General features: G+C 30.6%; 1 protein-coding gene across 1 annotated transcript; it reads right to left on the bottom strand.

The window, feature by feature from the left end:
• Window positions 1-765: 765 nt before the first annotated feature.
• LOC123293975 (transient receptor potential protein) lies at window positions 766-10,056 on the bottom strand. Its single transcript, XM_044874997.1, has 17 exons — window positions 9,881-10,056; window positions 9,122-9,266; window positions 8,964-9,059; window positions 8,757-8,899; window positions 8,434-8,635; window positions 7,934-8,339; window positions 7,389-7,541; window positions 7,012-7,157; window positions 6,400-6,640; window positions 6,215-6,338; window positions 5,097-5,292; window positions 3,415-3,573; window positions 3,129-3,351; window positions 2,133-2,286; window positions 1,864-2,030; window positions 1,598-1,801; window positions 766-1,402 (listed from the first exon to the last, which is right to left on the bottom strand). Exons 1-17 carry the CDS (start codon window positions 10,045-10,047, stop codon window positions 840-842), a joined length of 3,489 nt encoding a protein of 1,162 aa, XP_044730932.1. The 5' UTR covers window positions 10,048-10,056; the 3' UTR covers window positions 766-839.
• Window positions 10,057-13,733: the final 3,677 nt, after the last annotated feature.

Below are 13,733 nucleotides of genomic sequence, written 5' to 3'. Positions count from 1 at the left end.
TACTAAATTTGGGTCATACTTTTCAAATTTGTGGACAAAACTAACCTACCTATAAAAGTTTTTAAGATAGTGGAGTCCTAGTACCGATATTTCGCACAAAGGTGTGAGATAGGTTAAAAATAATATCAAAAATGAAAAGTTTAACCCGAAATTAGTGGGGTTCAAAAAAAATTTCATTCAAATCGGATAACATTTGGATTTATTATGAAAATTATTAATTTTTTAAACTTTATGACGTCATCAAAATCTAAAAATTTGAATTTTGCTCTATCACATCCAAATTATATCCAATTTTAATCAACCAAGTATGGAATTATACTAAATTTGGGTCATACTTTTCAAATTTGTGGACAAAACTAACCTACCTATAAAAGTTTTGAAGATAGTGGAGCCCTAGTACTGATATTTCGCACAACGGTGTGAGATAGGTTAAAAATAATACCAAAAATAAAAAGTTTTATCCCGAAATTAGTGGGTTCCAAAAAAAATTTCATTCAAATCGGATAACATTTGGGTGTATTATGAAAATAATCGATTTTTTGAACCCCGAAATTTACGGTCAAATTTAACCTACCTTTTATAAATCAGGTATGTGTTTTTTGATGTATGAGCTATTGTAAAGTTTTATTAAAATCCATTTCGTAATTTTGCGTGAAAGCGTTACAAACAAACAACCGTACTTTCACATTTATATTAAATAGGGATTTGATTATAAGATTTTTAAAGGTTTTTTTTTTTTTTTTTTTATAAATAAAACGTTTGTCATAATAATAATACTATTTTTAATAAGTTACTTGTAAAATTACTCCTACAATTGTATTTCTACGGCTCTCTATCGATTAAAGCCACCCTGTTCGTTTCATTCCAGAAATTTTTGATTTTCCATCGGTACTATAAGTTACTTTTCGTGGCGGTGATTGTGGAGTTGAACTGGTGGTGGGTTTCGGGGATGGACTTTTCGTGGAAGGTGAAGATGGTTTAGGAGTAGGTGATTGTGGACTAAGAGTTGGTGTTGGTGACCGAATACTTGGTGTTGGAGACCTAGTTGATGTAGGTGTCGGTGTTCTTACAGCCGGCGGAGAACTAGTTGTTACAACTACGGGAGGTAATGACGGTGTAAAATCCTCCTTTTCCATAACCAATAAATCCTTTTGTACTTCTTCTTCTTCAAGTCTCGCTGCTTCACTCTCTTCAATATCAATTTTTGTATCTTCAACGATTTTGACTGGTGTTTTTTGATCTAACATATCTGGAGATTGCGCTAAACTTCGCCGATTATATAGAGATCGAGCTTCAGCCTCTTCGTCAGCCTCGAGTATCGGAGATGGTGATAAAATGATTTCTTTTTTCTCAACTTCGCTAAGTTCGTCTGATTGTATTTCCAATGATTCCTGCAGTAAACCTAGAATTTTAAAAAATTGTGTGAGTCAGTTCCAGCTTACGACTGAAGTTTAAGTGCTGTATAATGTGCTGTGTCTGCCTGGTTATTATCAGTTTCAAACAATAGATGCTTTGTCGACAGCACACAAGTATACATCCATTGCACTAACGCTTTTGTTAGATGAATTACCTTCAGAAAAAATTTTGTATAACTTACCTTTGAGGGCAATCAAACTCTTAAGAGAGCTACCTCGCGAATGATGGTGATCTTGACTATTGTCACGTGACAATTGCTTTTCAACCTTAACAACATCTTCGATTATCTGTTTCGTTGCTTCATCCTGTTTTAGTTTTGCTTTCATGAACTTAGCATAAGCTAATCGAGCAGTTGGTGGTACTTCAACCAATCTGGGATTATATTCTAGAAAAAGTAATAAAATTTTTAGGTTAATTAATCACCAATTGCAGGCAGAATAATTTTACCCAATAATTTGTTTTGATCGATTGCCACATTATTTGTATTCGATGCAATATATCGTTTTAAACTGTGACGTGAATTTCTAAAAGCTGCCTCAGTCGTTGATCCAATTGGATCTCGAACTATGGTACTTTGGCGTACAATAGTATTCCATTCTTCAGATTTATTTTTCCTAGAAAGGAAAAGCCAGAAATCAATAAAAACATTTGTATACCAGGACCAAGACCTCGATAAATAGAGACAAGACTAACACACAAATTTTGGCTTTACTTACGAGCTAGCCCTTTTTCCAATCGCTTTAGCAATTTGACTGAATACATCACGGGGCTCTTTTGTTGAACTTATTATATTTTGAACTCCTTCCACAGTTCCAATTGTGAAGTCTTTTAATAAACGGCGTTCCATTATACGACCTTTCTTCCCAGCAACTAAAACAAAATAAATATTAAATTGATGAGAGAAAGTTTTGTCAAAATCACATATTTCTAAAAAAATAAGGGGAGAAAACATTATGGCTGGCCAACTAATTTGCAAAATACGGCTTATCAATAGATGCAAGAGTTATTTTGCTATGTTTCTTTGGCACTGGCCATGTAAATTCTTAATTTGTATCAGTGCTGGATTAAAAATTTAAGGCCAAACTTTTTAAGGGCAGATTTATAGTAAAATTGAAGATAGTATGATCGCTTATTCCGTATTTACATAGATATTACATTGTATACTAGCTTAATACCCGCCCGTTTCACTGGACTTAAAAGTAAAAACCACCGCTTTTTATCTTCCACCTCTCTTGATCTGACTTATACCCCTTTCATAACATTCGAAAGGATTGTTTTACACAGCTAAAATATATGCAAAGTTTTCAATTTTTTTAAGTGTAAAATAGTCATAATTCATTGAGTATTGCATAATTACATAGCTGTCATTTGCGTTTTGTTATTCCAAGTCTGATTCTTTTTTGTAATACCACGTTTTATAGTGACTGACGTTTCATGTCAAGTCACACGGGAATGCTGTCGAACGGAATAATAAGTATCTTATGTACTTCTCCTGGCTCTAAACTACCTCTCTGCCAATTTTCAGCTAAATCGGTTCAGCCGTTTTTCAGTTATAAGTGGAGAAACTAACACGACTTTCTTTTATATATATATAGATTAAGACATGCGCATTAACAATCATGCTCTTGCATCTATTATCCTTTTTAATCTTCTTTGAGAGATAGTTATCACTCTGTTGCCAATTCTAGTTAGTATATTCCAAAGATACTTACTTGTTGACTCTCCCACATTTAAAACTGGTGTTCGCATTCCATTCTGCCGTAAAATATCAATGAGCTCGTAACGTAACGTAGATATATCCTGACGTATTTCCATGACATCATCTTCTGTAATACCATAATCATCACGTTTCCGTTGTTCAGCGGTAACATAACGTCTTACCAATAAACGCATTACCGTTGCATGACGTTCTTCTGCCCGTTCTCGAGATTTATTCTAAATTTAAAAAAATTTATTATAAAAAACAAGCTAGAATCCAGCATTATTCGTTGAACTTACCATAAATGATTTAGATTGACGTTTATTTCGACGACATAGTTTATAGAATGTTTTTGGCGTTGGAAATATATTAAATGGAGGGGGTACCGTATCACCCTCTTCAAAATAGCTCATCCATAATTTACTTCGAGCGAATTTCCATTCTGTATCAGCACGTTCCTAAACATAAAGTTCCTATATTAAATATACCTATTCTTATAAAGTTGGTAAATCCTTTTTGAGAAATATAGAATAGTTCTAAAAATTTGAGCGAAATCAAAAGAAATTCGGATGCCAATATTGCAAAACTTGAATAAAGAAACCAAAAATATTTCGACGTTATACTTTTCTGGAATAGTTTGGCTATAAATTATATGTTTTCTTAAGGGACTCATTTTTGGGTTACTCTCCTCTGTCTTCGATCGACAACGTCTGAAGATCAGCTAAACGGTTTAGCCTCGTACATTATTTACATCGCGGTGTAGAGGCTGGTACGCACGCAGAATTTTGGAAAAGTTTTTTCCTGTACCTTGCAGAATTAACTTTTTCGGAAAATAGTAACTGAATATCGCATGTCGACATTATAAAATGTTTTCTTACTCGAAAAAAGAGTTTCTTATTTTTATTGATTTCATGATCGACCCTCTTGGATGAGTGGACCTTCTTACAGAATGCCTCCTGGAGCGTCTTGCAGATTTCTTAACTCAAGATTACTATTACATTCTGTAGTTTGTAATAATTATAAAACTAGCTTGATACCCGCCCGCTTCACTGGGATTAAAAGTAAAAACCACCGCTTTTTATAGCTTCCACCTCTATTGACTTCACTTACCCCCCGTCCATACCACTCTAGGGGAATATTTTACACAGCTAAAATATATGCATAGTTTTCAATTTTTTAAAGTGTAAAATAGTCATAATTAAAATGTAAAAGAGTATATCAGAAAAGATGGCCATGAATTGTTTGACATTTACTATTACAATTATTACAATTTTTGCAGAAATTTATGGTTCAAAATGAATTGTTTAATATATCTTTATAAATTATAGCTCATGTGTTATCCGATATATGAGATATAACAAACAAACAAACAAACAAACATCCTTACTTTCACATTTATAATATAGAGAGTTAGAGATATACAAATTAATTAAATATTTAAATTTAATAAAAATTATTTAATTTAATTATTAATTAAATATAAATAAAAGGTACATCAGTATTATAGGTATCATTTTTAGATACAAAGCTAATTTAGAGAAGGTAGATAGGATAGGTAAAGGAACCTATTCATGTTCCATGTGCGAATCACAGGTTTATATTTGTGGTCCAGATTCAATTATAACCATCAAACACTTGTAAATTTATTAATAAACAAATCTAGTTTTATAAAATTAGTCACTTTTATTAAGTTTTTCATTTATTTTCAGTCATATCCGTTTGATTGACTCTATCAAAATAATTAATTCTGGGATCGAATAGAATTAGACTGGGAGCAAGTGATATTCGAAATTTTTTTATGAATAGTTTTTATAAATAAATGCCTATTTTACCTTATTTTTAAAACATTTAATTACATTTACGTCATGCAAATTGCCTAGTTAACTAGTTGATTAGCTACGGGACAGCCGAAACATTTTTATAAAAGTTAAAATAAAAATTGCTCAATGTGACTTGACTAAAGTATAAATGATCAACTTACCGAAATAATTTGATAAGAATTTGACATCATAGCAATTAACATGTTAAGTAATACAATAATATTTATAACAGAATATGATCCAAACATTAACAGAGCCCAAAATCGTGTAAATTCTTTGATGCCAGTTAATTCAAAATTCATTAAATCAACTAAACCAAAACTTGCCCAAAATAAAGATTGTGATGTTTCAAATAAACTGTAAAAACAATTAAAATATGTAATTATTAATTCGTTATGATTATTAATTAAGGGATCAGATAATGATGATTAAAAGAAGCCTTGGAACTAAATATGGCTTCTCAATCAAGTACAAAGTATTTCAAAAATATTCGACTGGGAAAATATTAAAAGATATGGAAAAAGTTCGACAAAATCGGACGTCATTTTCCGATATTAACATAGAGATACATATAAAATACATACGAAACTTTGTTTTGCTAAAAGAGATGGGTAATAATCTTTGAATGCTTATAACTTCTTCGTTTTTATACTATGTGTATATGAAATATACATAGTATATTAAGTTTAGTCCAAAGTTTGTAACGCTTAAAAATAATGATGCTAGGAAAAAAATTTTGTCATAGGTGCTCATAAATTCACCTAATTAGTCCATTTCCGGTTGTCCGTCCGTCCGTCCGTCTGTGGACACGATAACTCAAAAACGAAAAAAGATATCGAGCTGAAATTTTTACAGCGTACTCAGGACGTAAAAAGTGAGGTCAAGTTCGTAAATGAGCATCATAGGTCAATTGGGTCTTGGGCCCGTAGGACCCATCTTGTAAACCGTTAGAGATAGAACAAAAGTTTAAACGTAAAAAATGTTCCTTATCAAAAATTAAACAACTTTTGTTTGAAACATTTTTTCGTAAACATCACTGTTTACTCGTGAGGGCGCCAATTAGGCGAAAATTTTATAATATGTACTATACTTGATTATCAGTTATGTATGTGTCACATGTATGTATGTGTAATGTGATAAAGAAATCAACACTGACTATGTATGGTATTTCAACAATGAACTCAGTCAATTGTTTGTTTTCACTTGTTTTAAAATAAATTCGACATCAGGCAACTATCGTATTGGGCTAATAATAAGACATAAAAAAATGTGTATTTACTTTGCATAGCGACGCCATATTGAACAGGCTTTTTCATTCTGGTCGTAATCCGGTAATCCATTTGGCAAATGATAGCATTTATTTTTTTCAATATTTGCATAATACCAAAGCAATTGATTTAAACCTAAAAAATAGTTCCGTTTGAAAGCTTGTGTTAGTTAAAAAGTTGAACTTTTGAAACTTACCACAACCAAAAGCGAACAAGACCAGTGTATAAATGAAAAAGAATTTTAAAATATCGATAATCATACGACCTAATGATATTTGTAATGGTCCTAAATGTGGGTTCACACTGAATATATGAACTAACTTTAGAAAACTAAATATCATTCCCGCTGCAAATGCACCTTCCGATAGTAACATTGGATCGAATGGTTCCCATTGTTCACGTGGTATCCATGGATTTTTACCCATGGCATCATCCATCTGTGAAATAAAAATAAGATATTACATCCATTTGTGAAAAGTATCTCAATAAGATTCTAAAATGCATTTAAATTTTATATTTTCAAATTTCGCGCCCAGAAGCCATATTGCTCTGTGGTTATGACGTCAGTTGGCTGTTTAAACAAATACACTGATATTTTGCATGATAATTGTTTATAATTAAAACTTTTTAGTTTACATAGCCGTATGACGTAATAACATGAACTTAAATCAATATTTCCGACTGATTTTTGCCTTAGCTGTCTCGATAATATATTTTTAAATTTTTTTTCTCATACAGAGGACAATACCCTCTGGTATCGATTTTTTATCAGAAAATGTGAAATACAAAATTACCAGTTTTATCTAACCTGAACTGTGTAATATGAATAGATCCTTAAAACAAGCCATGCAACATAGAAAAAATTTGTCATACAATCCACTATATTCCATAAATCTTCCATGTATTCCGCTATTCCACCAGTCCATAAGGCACGTATTTCTCCCCAAATTAAACCTACGAGGATAATTATTTAAATTAAAGCAGGTAAAAATACGACATTTGCAAAAGGACTTTTGTGGAAAAATTTCTGTCAAAACTGAAAATAAAGACTTTTTCAAGCTTTTTAAGAAAAAGTAAAAATTCAAGAAATGTTATTCGTGCATATTTTCATTTTGACCGAGAATTTTTTCCACAAGGGGAGCCTTCAACTTTTTTTATAGAAAATTTCCAGTTGATAAAACTTACTTATCATATATAAAATGACACCACATTCTGCAAAACCCGGTCCAGCTCCACGCTCTTTTCTTTTCCAATCCTCAACTATCGCTTGCATCCAATCAGTTCCAAACCATTCTAAGACCAAAATTTCTAACCGTTGTGAGGCGATACCCAATAACACTGTACAAAAATTTGAATGAAAACGAATTTATTTTGATCGATTATCTAAAAGATGGCATTCATCGAGTATAACGAATTAACCCGTTAGCGCTCGCGTTATATATTTTGCTCACGCTCGATTCAAAGCATAAATAACCCTTCAGAAATTGTGAGAATTTCTCTCATCACGAGAGTAAAGGTGTAAGCAAAATATATTAACTTCGGAAATTTTCGAGCCTGTTCGTGTACTTTTGTTAGTTTAAGTCGTACTCAGTAAATGAAAGAAATTTGTGATAGAAATATGGTGAAATTAGTTAAAATGGTAACTCACGAGTGCTAACGGGTTAATGGCCATTTAGATTAAACACAGCGTACCCGATAGAACTCTCTTTTGATTGACCTTAAAAACTTACTCAAAAAGAAACAATATGACGATGAATGACAAATAAATTTTACAAATGGTTTCTTCATAAATCGACCATATTTCGAGTATGGTGCCATCATATAAATGGTCGAATAAATTGGAAACATTGCAGCTAATTGAGCAACTTGAAATAATTGTCCAACTATTGTTTTACGACGAAATCCCGGTAAACCTTCATACCAAATTGATGCTAATAATTGTTGAACATTTGGATGTGCCACGAAATGTTTCTGCTTATATTTGATAGCCATTTTTAATCGTTCTAATGTTTGTCGTTCACCCGGATCCCAATTATCACCGATTGTATCAAAATTTAACATAATTTCTAGTTCGTATGAGGTTCGTGCATGATCTAGAAGACTTGTGGCGAATTGTTGTGAATTTGCACGAAGTTCCTGAAAATAAATAAAATAGAGCTTTGGTTTTAGTATCGAAAAACGTTAACCGAGTCAAATTATTTCGATATATTTTTACAGAATATTTACTTACATTGTATTCTTTTCGAAATTCTGTTTCCATTCGACTTAATCTACGTAATTCCCAAGATAGTTCAAATGCTGTTAAAAGTGGATCTTTCGAGGATAGAGCAATTAACGATGATGCAGTTAATGCTCGATATGCATTAATTCTAGATTGCGAATGACATAAAGAATCTGTTTCGCTGGACGTTACACATTCATCGCAACCACATCTAAAAAAAAAAAAAAGATATTAAAGTCAGAGGTTTGATTCTAATTATTAATTAGCTAAATTGGTTTCGATTCCTTTGGCAATGTATTTATATTTTGCCCTGAAGGGGATATAATTCTTACTTTACATCATGTGGCATTGGTAAAGTTGCTCCACGATCCAAAAGAATTTTGATAATTTCATAATTATTTTTATGTGCAGCTAAAATTAACGGTGTTATATCGGCCGTAAATGTTGCAGCTGATCTATCAATTGCCTCCCAACTCTAGAAACAAAACAAAAAGAGGATAATTTCGTATTTCAAGATTTAAAACGATGAATTTTCTTACGTAAGGAGTTCCTGGTTGATGATTTTCTTCTTCCCATCGTAATAGAATTTCTACTGCTTCGACATATTCCTCTTTTATGGCATGTAAAAGTGAATCCTAAAACAATCCACTAAATAAAATTCAGTCCTAATTCAAACATCGTAAAATGAAGCGTATACCTTAACTTGAATACCGGCTTCAAGTAGAATTTTGATAAGTTCAATATTTTCATTTTCGATGGCAGAAATTAATGCGGAACGATTGAGTGGGTCCACACAGTTAATATCTAATATCTCCGTTTGATCTTTATGATCTTCGATCAATCTAGAAAATTTTTAATATCTTAATTAGACCTAACGCATATTGATAGTTTTGGGAAAATCTATGAAAACATATCATCCATCTATCGTTTGCCTATAAGTTCAATAATAAATATGTCCACTTTTGAAATCATTTATTTATTTAAATAATCGGACAATTCCCCTGACATTATCAGGGGATTATAATAAATATAAATACTTATTATCTATGGATATATTATACCCAGCTGTCTACACTGAACTAACTGATGGTCTATGGCCCATACCGATATGACATCACAGTAGGGCTTATCCGCGTTTTAGGTCACATGATATACAGTTTAAAAATTACGATCTTTAATTTTAATATTTTAAAAGAAAAATGTGCTTTTATGACTCGAAATCAGAATATTTAAATATATTTTTACATAAATTTTAACTTTTTTCAAATTTCATAATTTATTTTTCACTAACGATAATACCTTATTGATTAAGACTTAGTCCAACTTATAACATATACAAAAAAATCACGCCTTTTATCCAAAATTACCTTGGTCCTCGTACATCCTTAATTATAATTTAGTAAAACTAATACTGTTCAAAATTTCTATTAAAAAAAAGCATAGAAAATAAACTTACTTTCGAACTGTTGCACAATCACCCCGTTCAGCATGCAATAAAAATGTTTTTTCCACAGGCGTTAAAACATGTTCGATAAAATTGGATTGTATCGATTGCCGTGATTTACGAATTTCTTCAGAACCAACTAATAAATCTTCACGTGATTCAGTAATACGACTAGACATTTTTTATTAAATTAAATTTTATTTTTTGGAATTTCGTTTTGTTAATTTTCGATATTTTTTTGTTTCGAATTAAAAGTTGTCGTACATGTAAGTTAGATAAATTGGACAAAAATAGAACGATATGTTTAGGTATTTAATAAAAGTGATTAATATAATAAAAAGCTAGATAGGAATTGGATATAAAAGTGTATTTTCATGAAAAGTAATTTAATCATTATAATTTGTATAAGTAAGTATATCATATCCAATCCAACCAATACCCTCGCGTAATCCAATTACCAGAATTAGATACCTATATTCCTATATTATGACAAGAGTTTATTCGGACATGGACAGGTCAAATGTATTACCATATAGCTCATATACAGGGTATAATTAATGAATTTTCAGAAGACGTGCTGAAAATTTTAATAGGAATCGTCAAAAAATTGGACCCAATAATATACATTATTCAAAATTTTGATGTATTTTATAACTGCTCAAATATATTAAAGAAACAAAATTTTACCTAAATTTCAAACTGTATCTTTGCGAAAAATCATCGAAATTCGAACTTCAATAGCTCATTTGAAAACTTGTACTTTTTAGATTCCGATGAACTACATCAATGTAAAATTTTCTTTGTTTTTGCTGGTTTTTTCAATTTTTTTTTATAGTTTTCGAGTAAATTGCAAAAAAATTGTAGAAAATCGTTAACTTTTTACTTTTTTTTCCCTGCGTATATTTGTATTCTACTGGCTTAAAGCTAAAAATTGGCATGGGTGTACCCAAAACTTCTATAAATAATAGGTTTCTTTATAAATAACTAGCTGCGAACTACCCGCTTTGCTGGGCAACATCCCCACTTGCACCCCTCCCTCCACATTTCCTTGCGTGGGATAACAGTTTTGTAATGCACACGTCATGCTCTTTTATTTGATACCCCACTTAGGTATATTTGTAAATATTCGATAATTCCTCCCCACTTTCTCGCTACACCTTTCTACCCTCCGAAGGTTAAAAGTAGATAAAAACAATAGATCTTTGAAGCTGGTTGTATATCGTGTCAATATTTGAGCTTAATCGATGCACAACTTTTTTAGTTTTTGAAGCATATCCCTTTCAACCTCTATTTCAACCCCTTACTCTACTATAATATGGATGTATTATACATAAAATCCTTCCTCTTGAATCACTCTATCTATTAAAAAAAACCGCATCAAAATCCGTTGCGTAGCTTCAAAGATTTAAGCGTACAAAGGGACATAGGGACATAGGGACAGAAAAAGCGACTTTGTTTTATACTATGTAGTGATTATTTTTTTCAATTTTATATTTTTAGTCTATTTGTAAGACATTTGTGTAATAAGGATTGCATATATTAAAAAACTTTTCAAGGAACATTAAAACATGAAGATTCTTCAGAAACTAGGAAATTATAGATGCTATAGTACTTGAAAACTTAGGTGTAATGTCTGAATGCTTAGCATCTGTGTTCCTGTTAACTTTAATTTTCATTGGCTTTCCTCGAGAATTATATCTGCTTACGAAAACAATACTTTTCGATTTAGTATCATCTGAACTAGTTCGTTTTTGTGAAAGTAAGCCCTGTATATTCTTACCGATCATCTTATGTAATCACAATTTTCCAATAAAACACATAACATACCATCGTATACACGATTTTTCATTAATAACATGTTATTAAAAAGAAAATCCAGTTTTAAAATATTTTACCTTCATATAGATACTTCAAAACAATAAAAAAAATATTGGCTTTAAACAAAAAATTTTTGTAATCTGTTCCTTATTTTAAAGATAATTTTTAACAAAATAAGTTTTCGTATAATAGGACAAGTTTGAATATTCTTTGCTATAGTAAATTTGTGGATTTCAACGGTGGAAATTACTGAAAAAAATTATTAAAACCAATGGTATGTTTAGTAGTGATTTGTTTGGAAAATTTATATTCAATTTCAGCCAATCAAATTAATTTGTTTCGAAGAATAAATTTCCAGCAAGCTGGAAATAATACTTTCATTTGGTTAGCTGTTTTAATACTTTCATTTGGTCCTAAATGAGTGTAATCCGCAATTCCAGATGGTGTGCATGGCTTTTGGCGGAAAATGGCATACTATTCAATAATAAAGAAGATTAAATTCTGCATCGAAAGAGTATCTAAACTTCAAATTCGATTCAGTGGTACAGCCGAAATCAAAAGTTTGAAACCGGAAAAATTTCTCATTTAATTACTAACTTAAATTTTTCGACTTTCCATGCCATCATATCTTTGAAAAAGATTTTTTTGTTCAAATTTGTCTAGCGTGTTTTTTCCAAAGCGGTACATATTTAGACCGTGAGTATATTTTTCGTCAAACCTAGACATAATAAGCTTGAAAATGAGAGATGAATAATAGAATTTGATAAAGGAATAATCAAGATAAGGGTAAGACAGAAACAAAATTGCTAGAGTAATAATATATCAGATAAACTTTTTGCTGAAATCAATATCATTTGAGCCGTCTAAATAGTAAATTTCTGGAGGGATTTCTTCAAAAATACTGTAATATGAAGGTTATTGGAGTATTTCAAACCAGTGGTTTATTTTTATACATAATACTTATCTATTCTATTCTACTAATATAGGGTAAAATGACAAATTTTTCTATTTCTGAAACTGACTGATTAGAAAAGATTTAATTAACTGTGAGGAAGCAATTGTTTCTAAATATCTTTTAAATTAGTTAATTTGAAACTTGGCTTTAGAAAAATAAATCTGTTGTAACTTCTTAATGATTTCTTCCATTTTAGGAGAACATCTATAAAATCTGTTACATTCGAATTTTATTTGCCTAATACAATTTTTATTTAAATTTATGGTATTTTTTCGTTAAAAATCTTATTTGGCTGGCTTGTTTTTTTTCTAAGCGGTACATTTTTAGATCGTCAGACTATTTTTCTCCATAAACCAGCAGGATAAGTTTGAAAACGAGGGGTAAATATGGAATTTGAGAAAGAAATAAAGAAATTATGGCATGGACAGACAAAAACATGCTGGGGAAATAATATAAAATTCTAATTAGAAAAATCTTCAGAAGATTTTCGATTCAAATCATTAACAAGATAAGGCTTTATTAATTACTGCTTTTATTAATTTTGACAATTTCTAGATTAATTTTTGGAAAATCGAAATTTTTCTAATGTGAAAAATGTTGCAAGTGCCCAAATCTCCTTTATATTTTAATCACTTTGAAGAGGGGATGAATTTTTGGTAGGTTTATAAAAAGAAACCACTCAATGAAAATTTTAAACAATTAGATTATTTTATTAATATTTATTAAAAATAAATAAAACATTTCACATTTTTTTGTTTATGTTTAAAATCATCCATCATTACTTCAGTTGTCACTAATATTATAGTACAGTAAAAAATCGGCTAATTAACGAAATAAACCGATCAATTTTTGCTAAAACTTTATGAAATGTGTTTCTTAATTATGAGCTAGTTGCGTCAATTTATTTAAGAAATAGGCAACTTGTATTGCGTACATGTGAGTTTGTCAACATAAATGTATTATACATTATAACATAAATGTTCTACAAGTTGCCTATTTATGAATTTTTTAAGATTAGCAAAAAATGAGCAAGGTTTTCATTTTTCTTTATTCTGTTACAAATTTGACTGTACTATGGCAAAAATTTTACTC

The sequence above is a fragment of the Chrysoperla carnea genome, chromosome 2 (genome assembly GCF_905475395.1).
Source record: "Chrysoperla carnea chromosome 2, inChrCarn1.1, whole genome shotgun sequence".
Classification (NCBI taxonomy): domain Eukaryota; kingdom Metazoa; phylum Arthropoda; class Insecta; order Neuroptera; family Chrysopidae; genus Chrysoperla; species Chrysoperla carnea.
This window is presented reverse-complemented; position numbering and strand designations above follow the sequence as displayed.

Coding starts and splice junctions, on each gene's coding strand:
- LOC123293975 (XM_044874997.1), bottom strand. CDS start 10,047: ATGTCTAGTCGTATTACTGAATCACGTGAAGATTTATTAGTTGGTTCT. Junction 7,542..7,933: donor GTCATATTGTTTCTTTTTGA/GTAAGTTTTTAA, acceptor ATTTTTGTACAG/TGTTATTGGGTATCGCCTCA. Junction 6,641..7,011: donor ATTCATATTACACAGTTCAG/GTTAGATAAAAC, acceptor TTTATTTCACAG/ATGGATGATGCCATGGGTAA.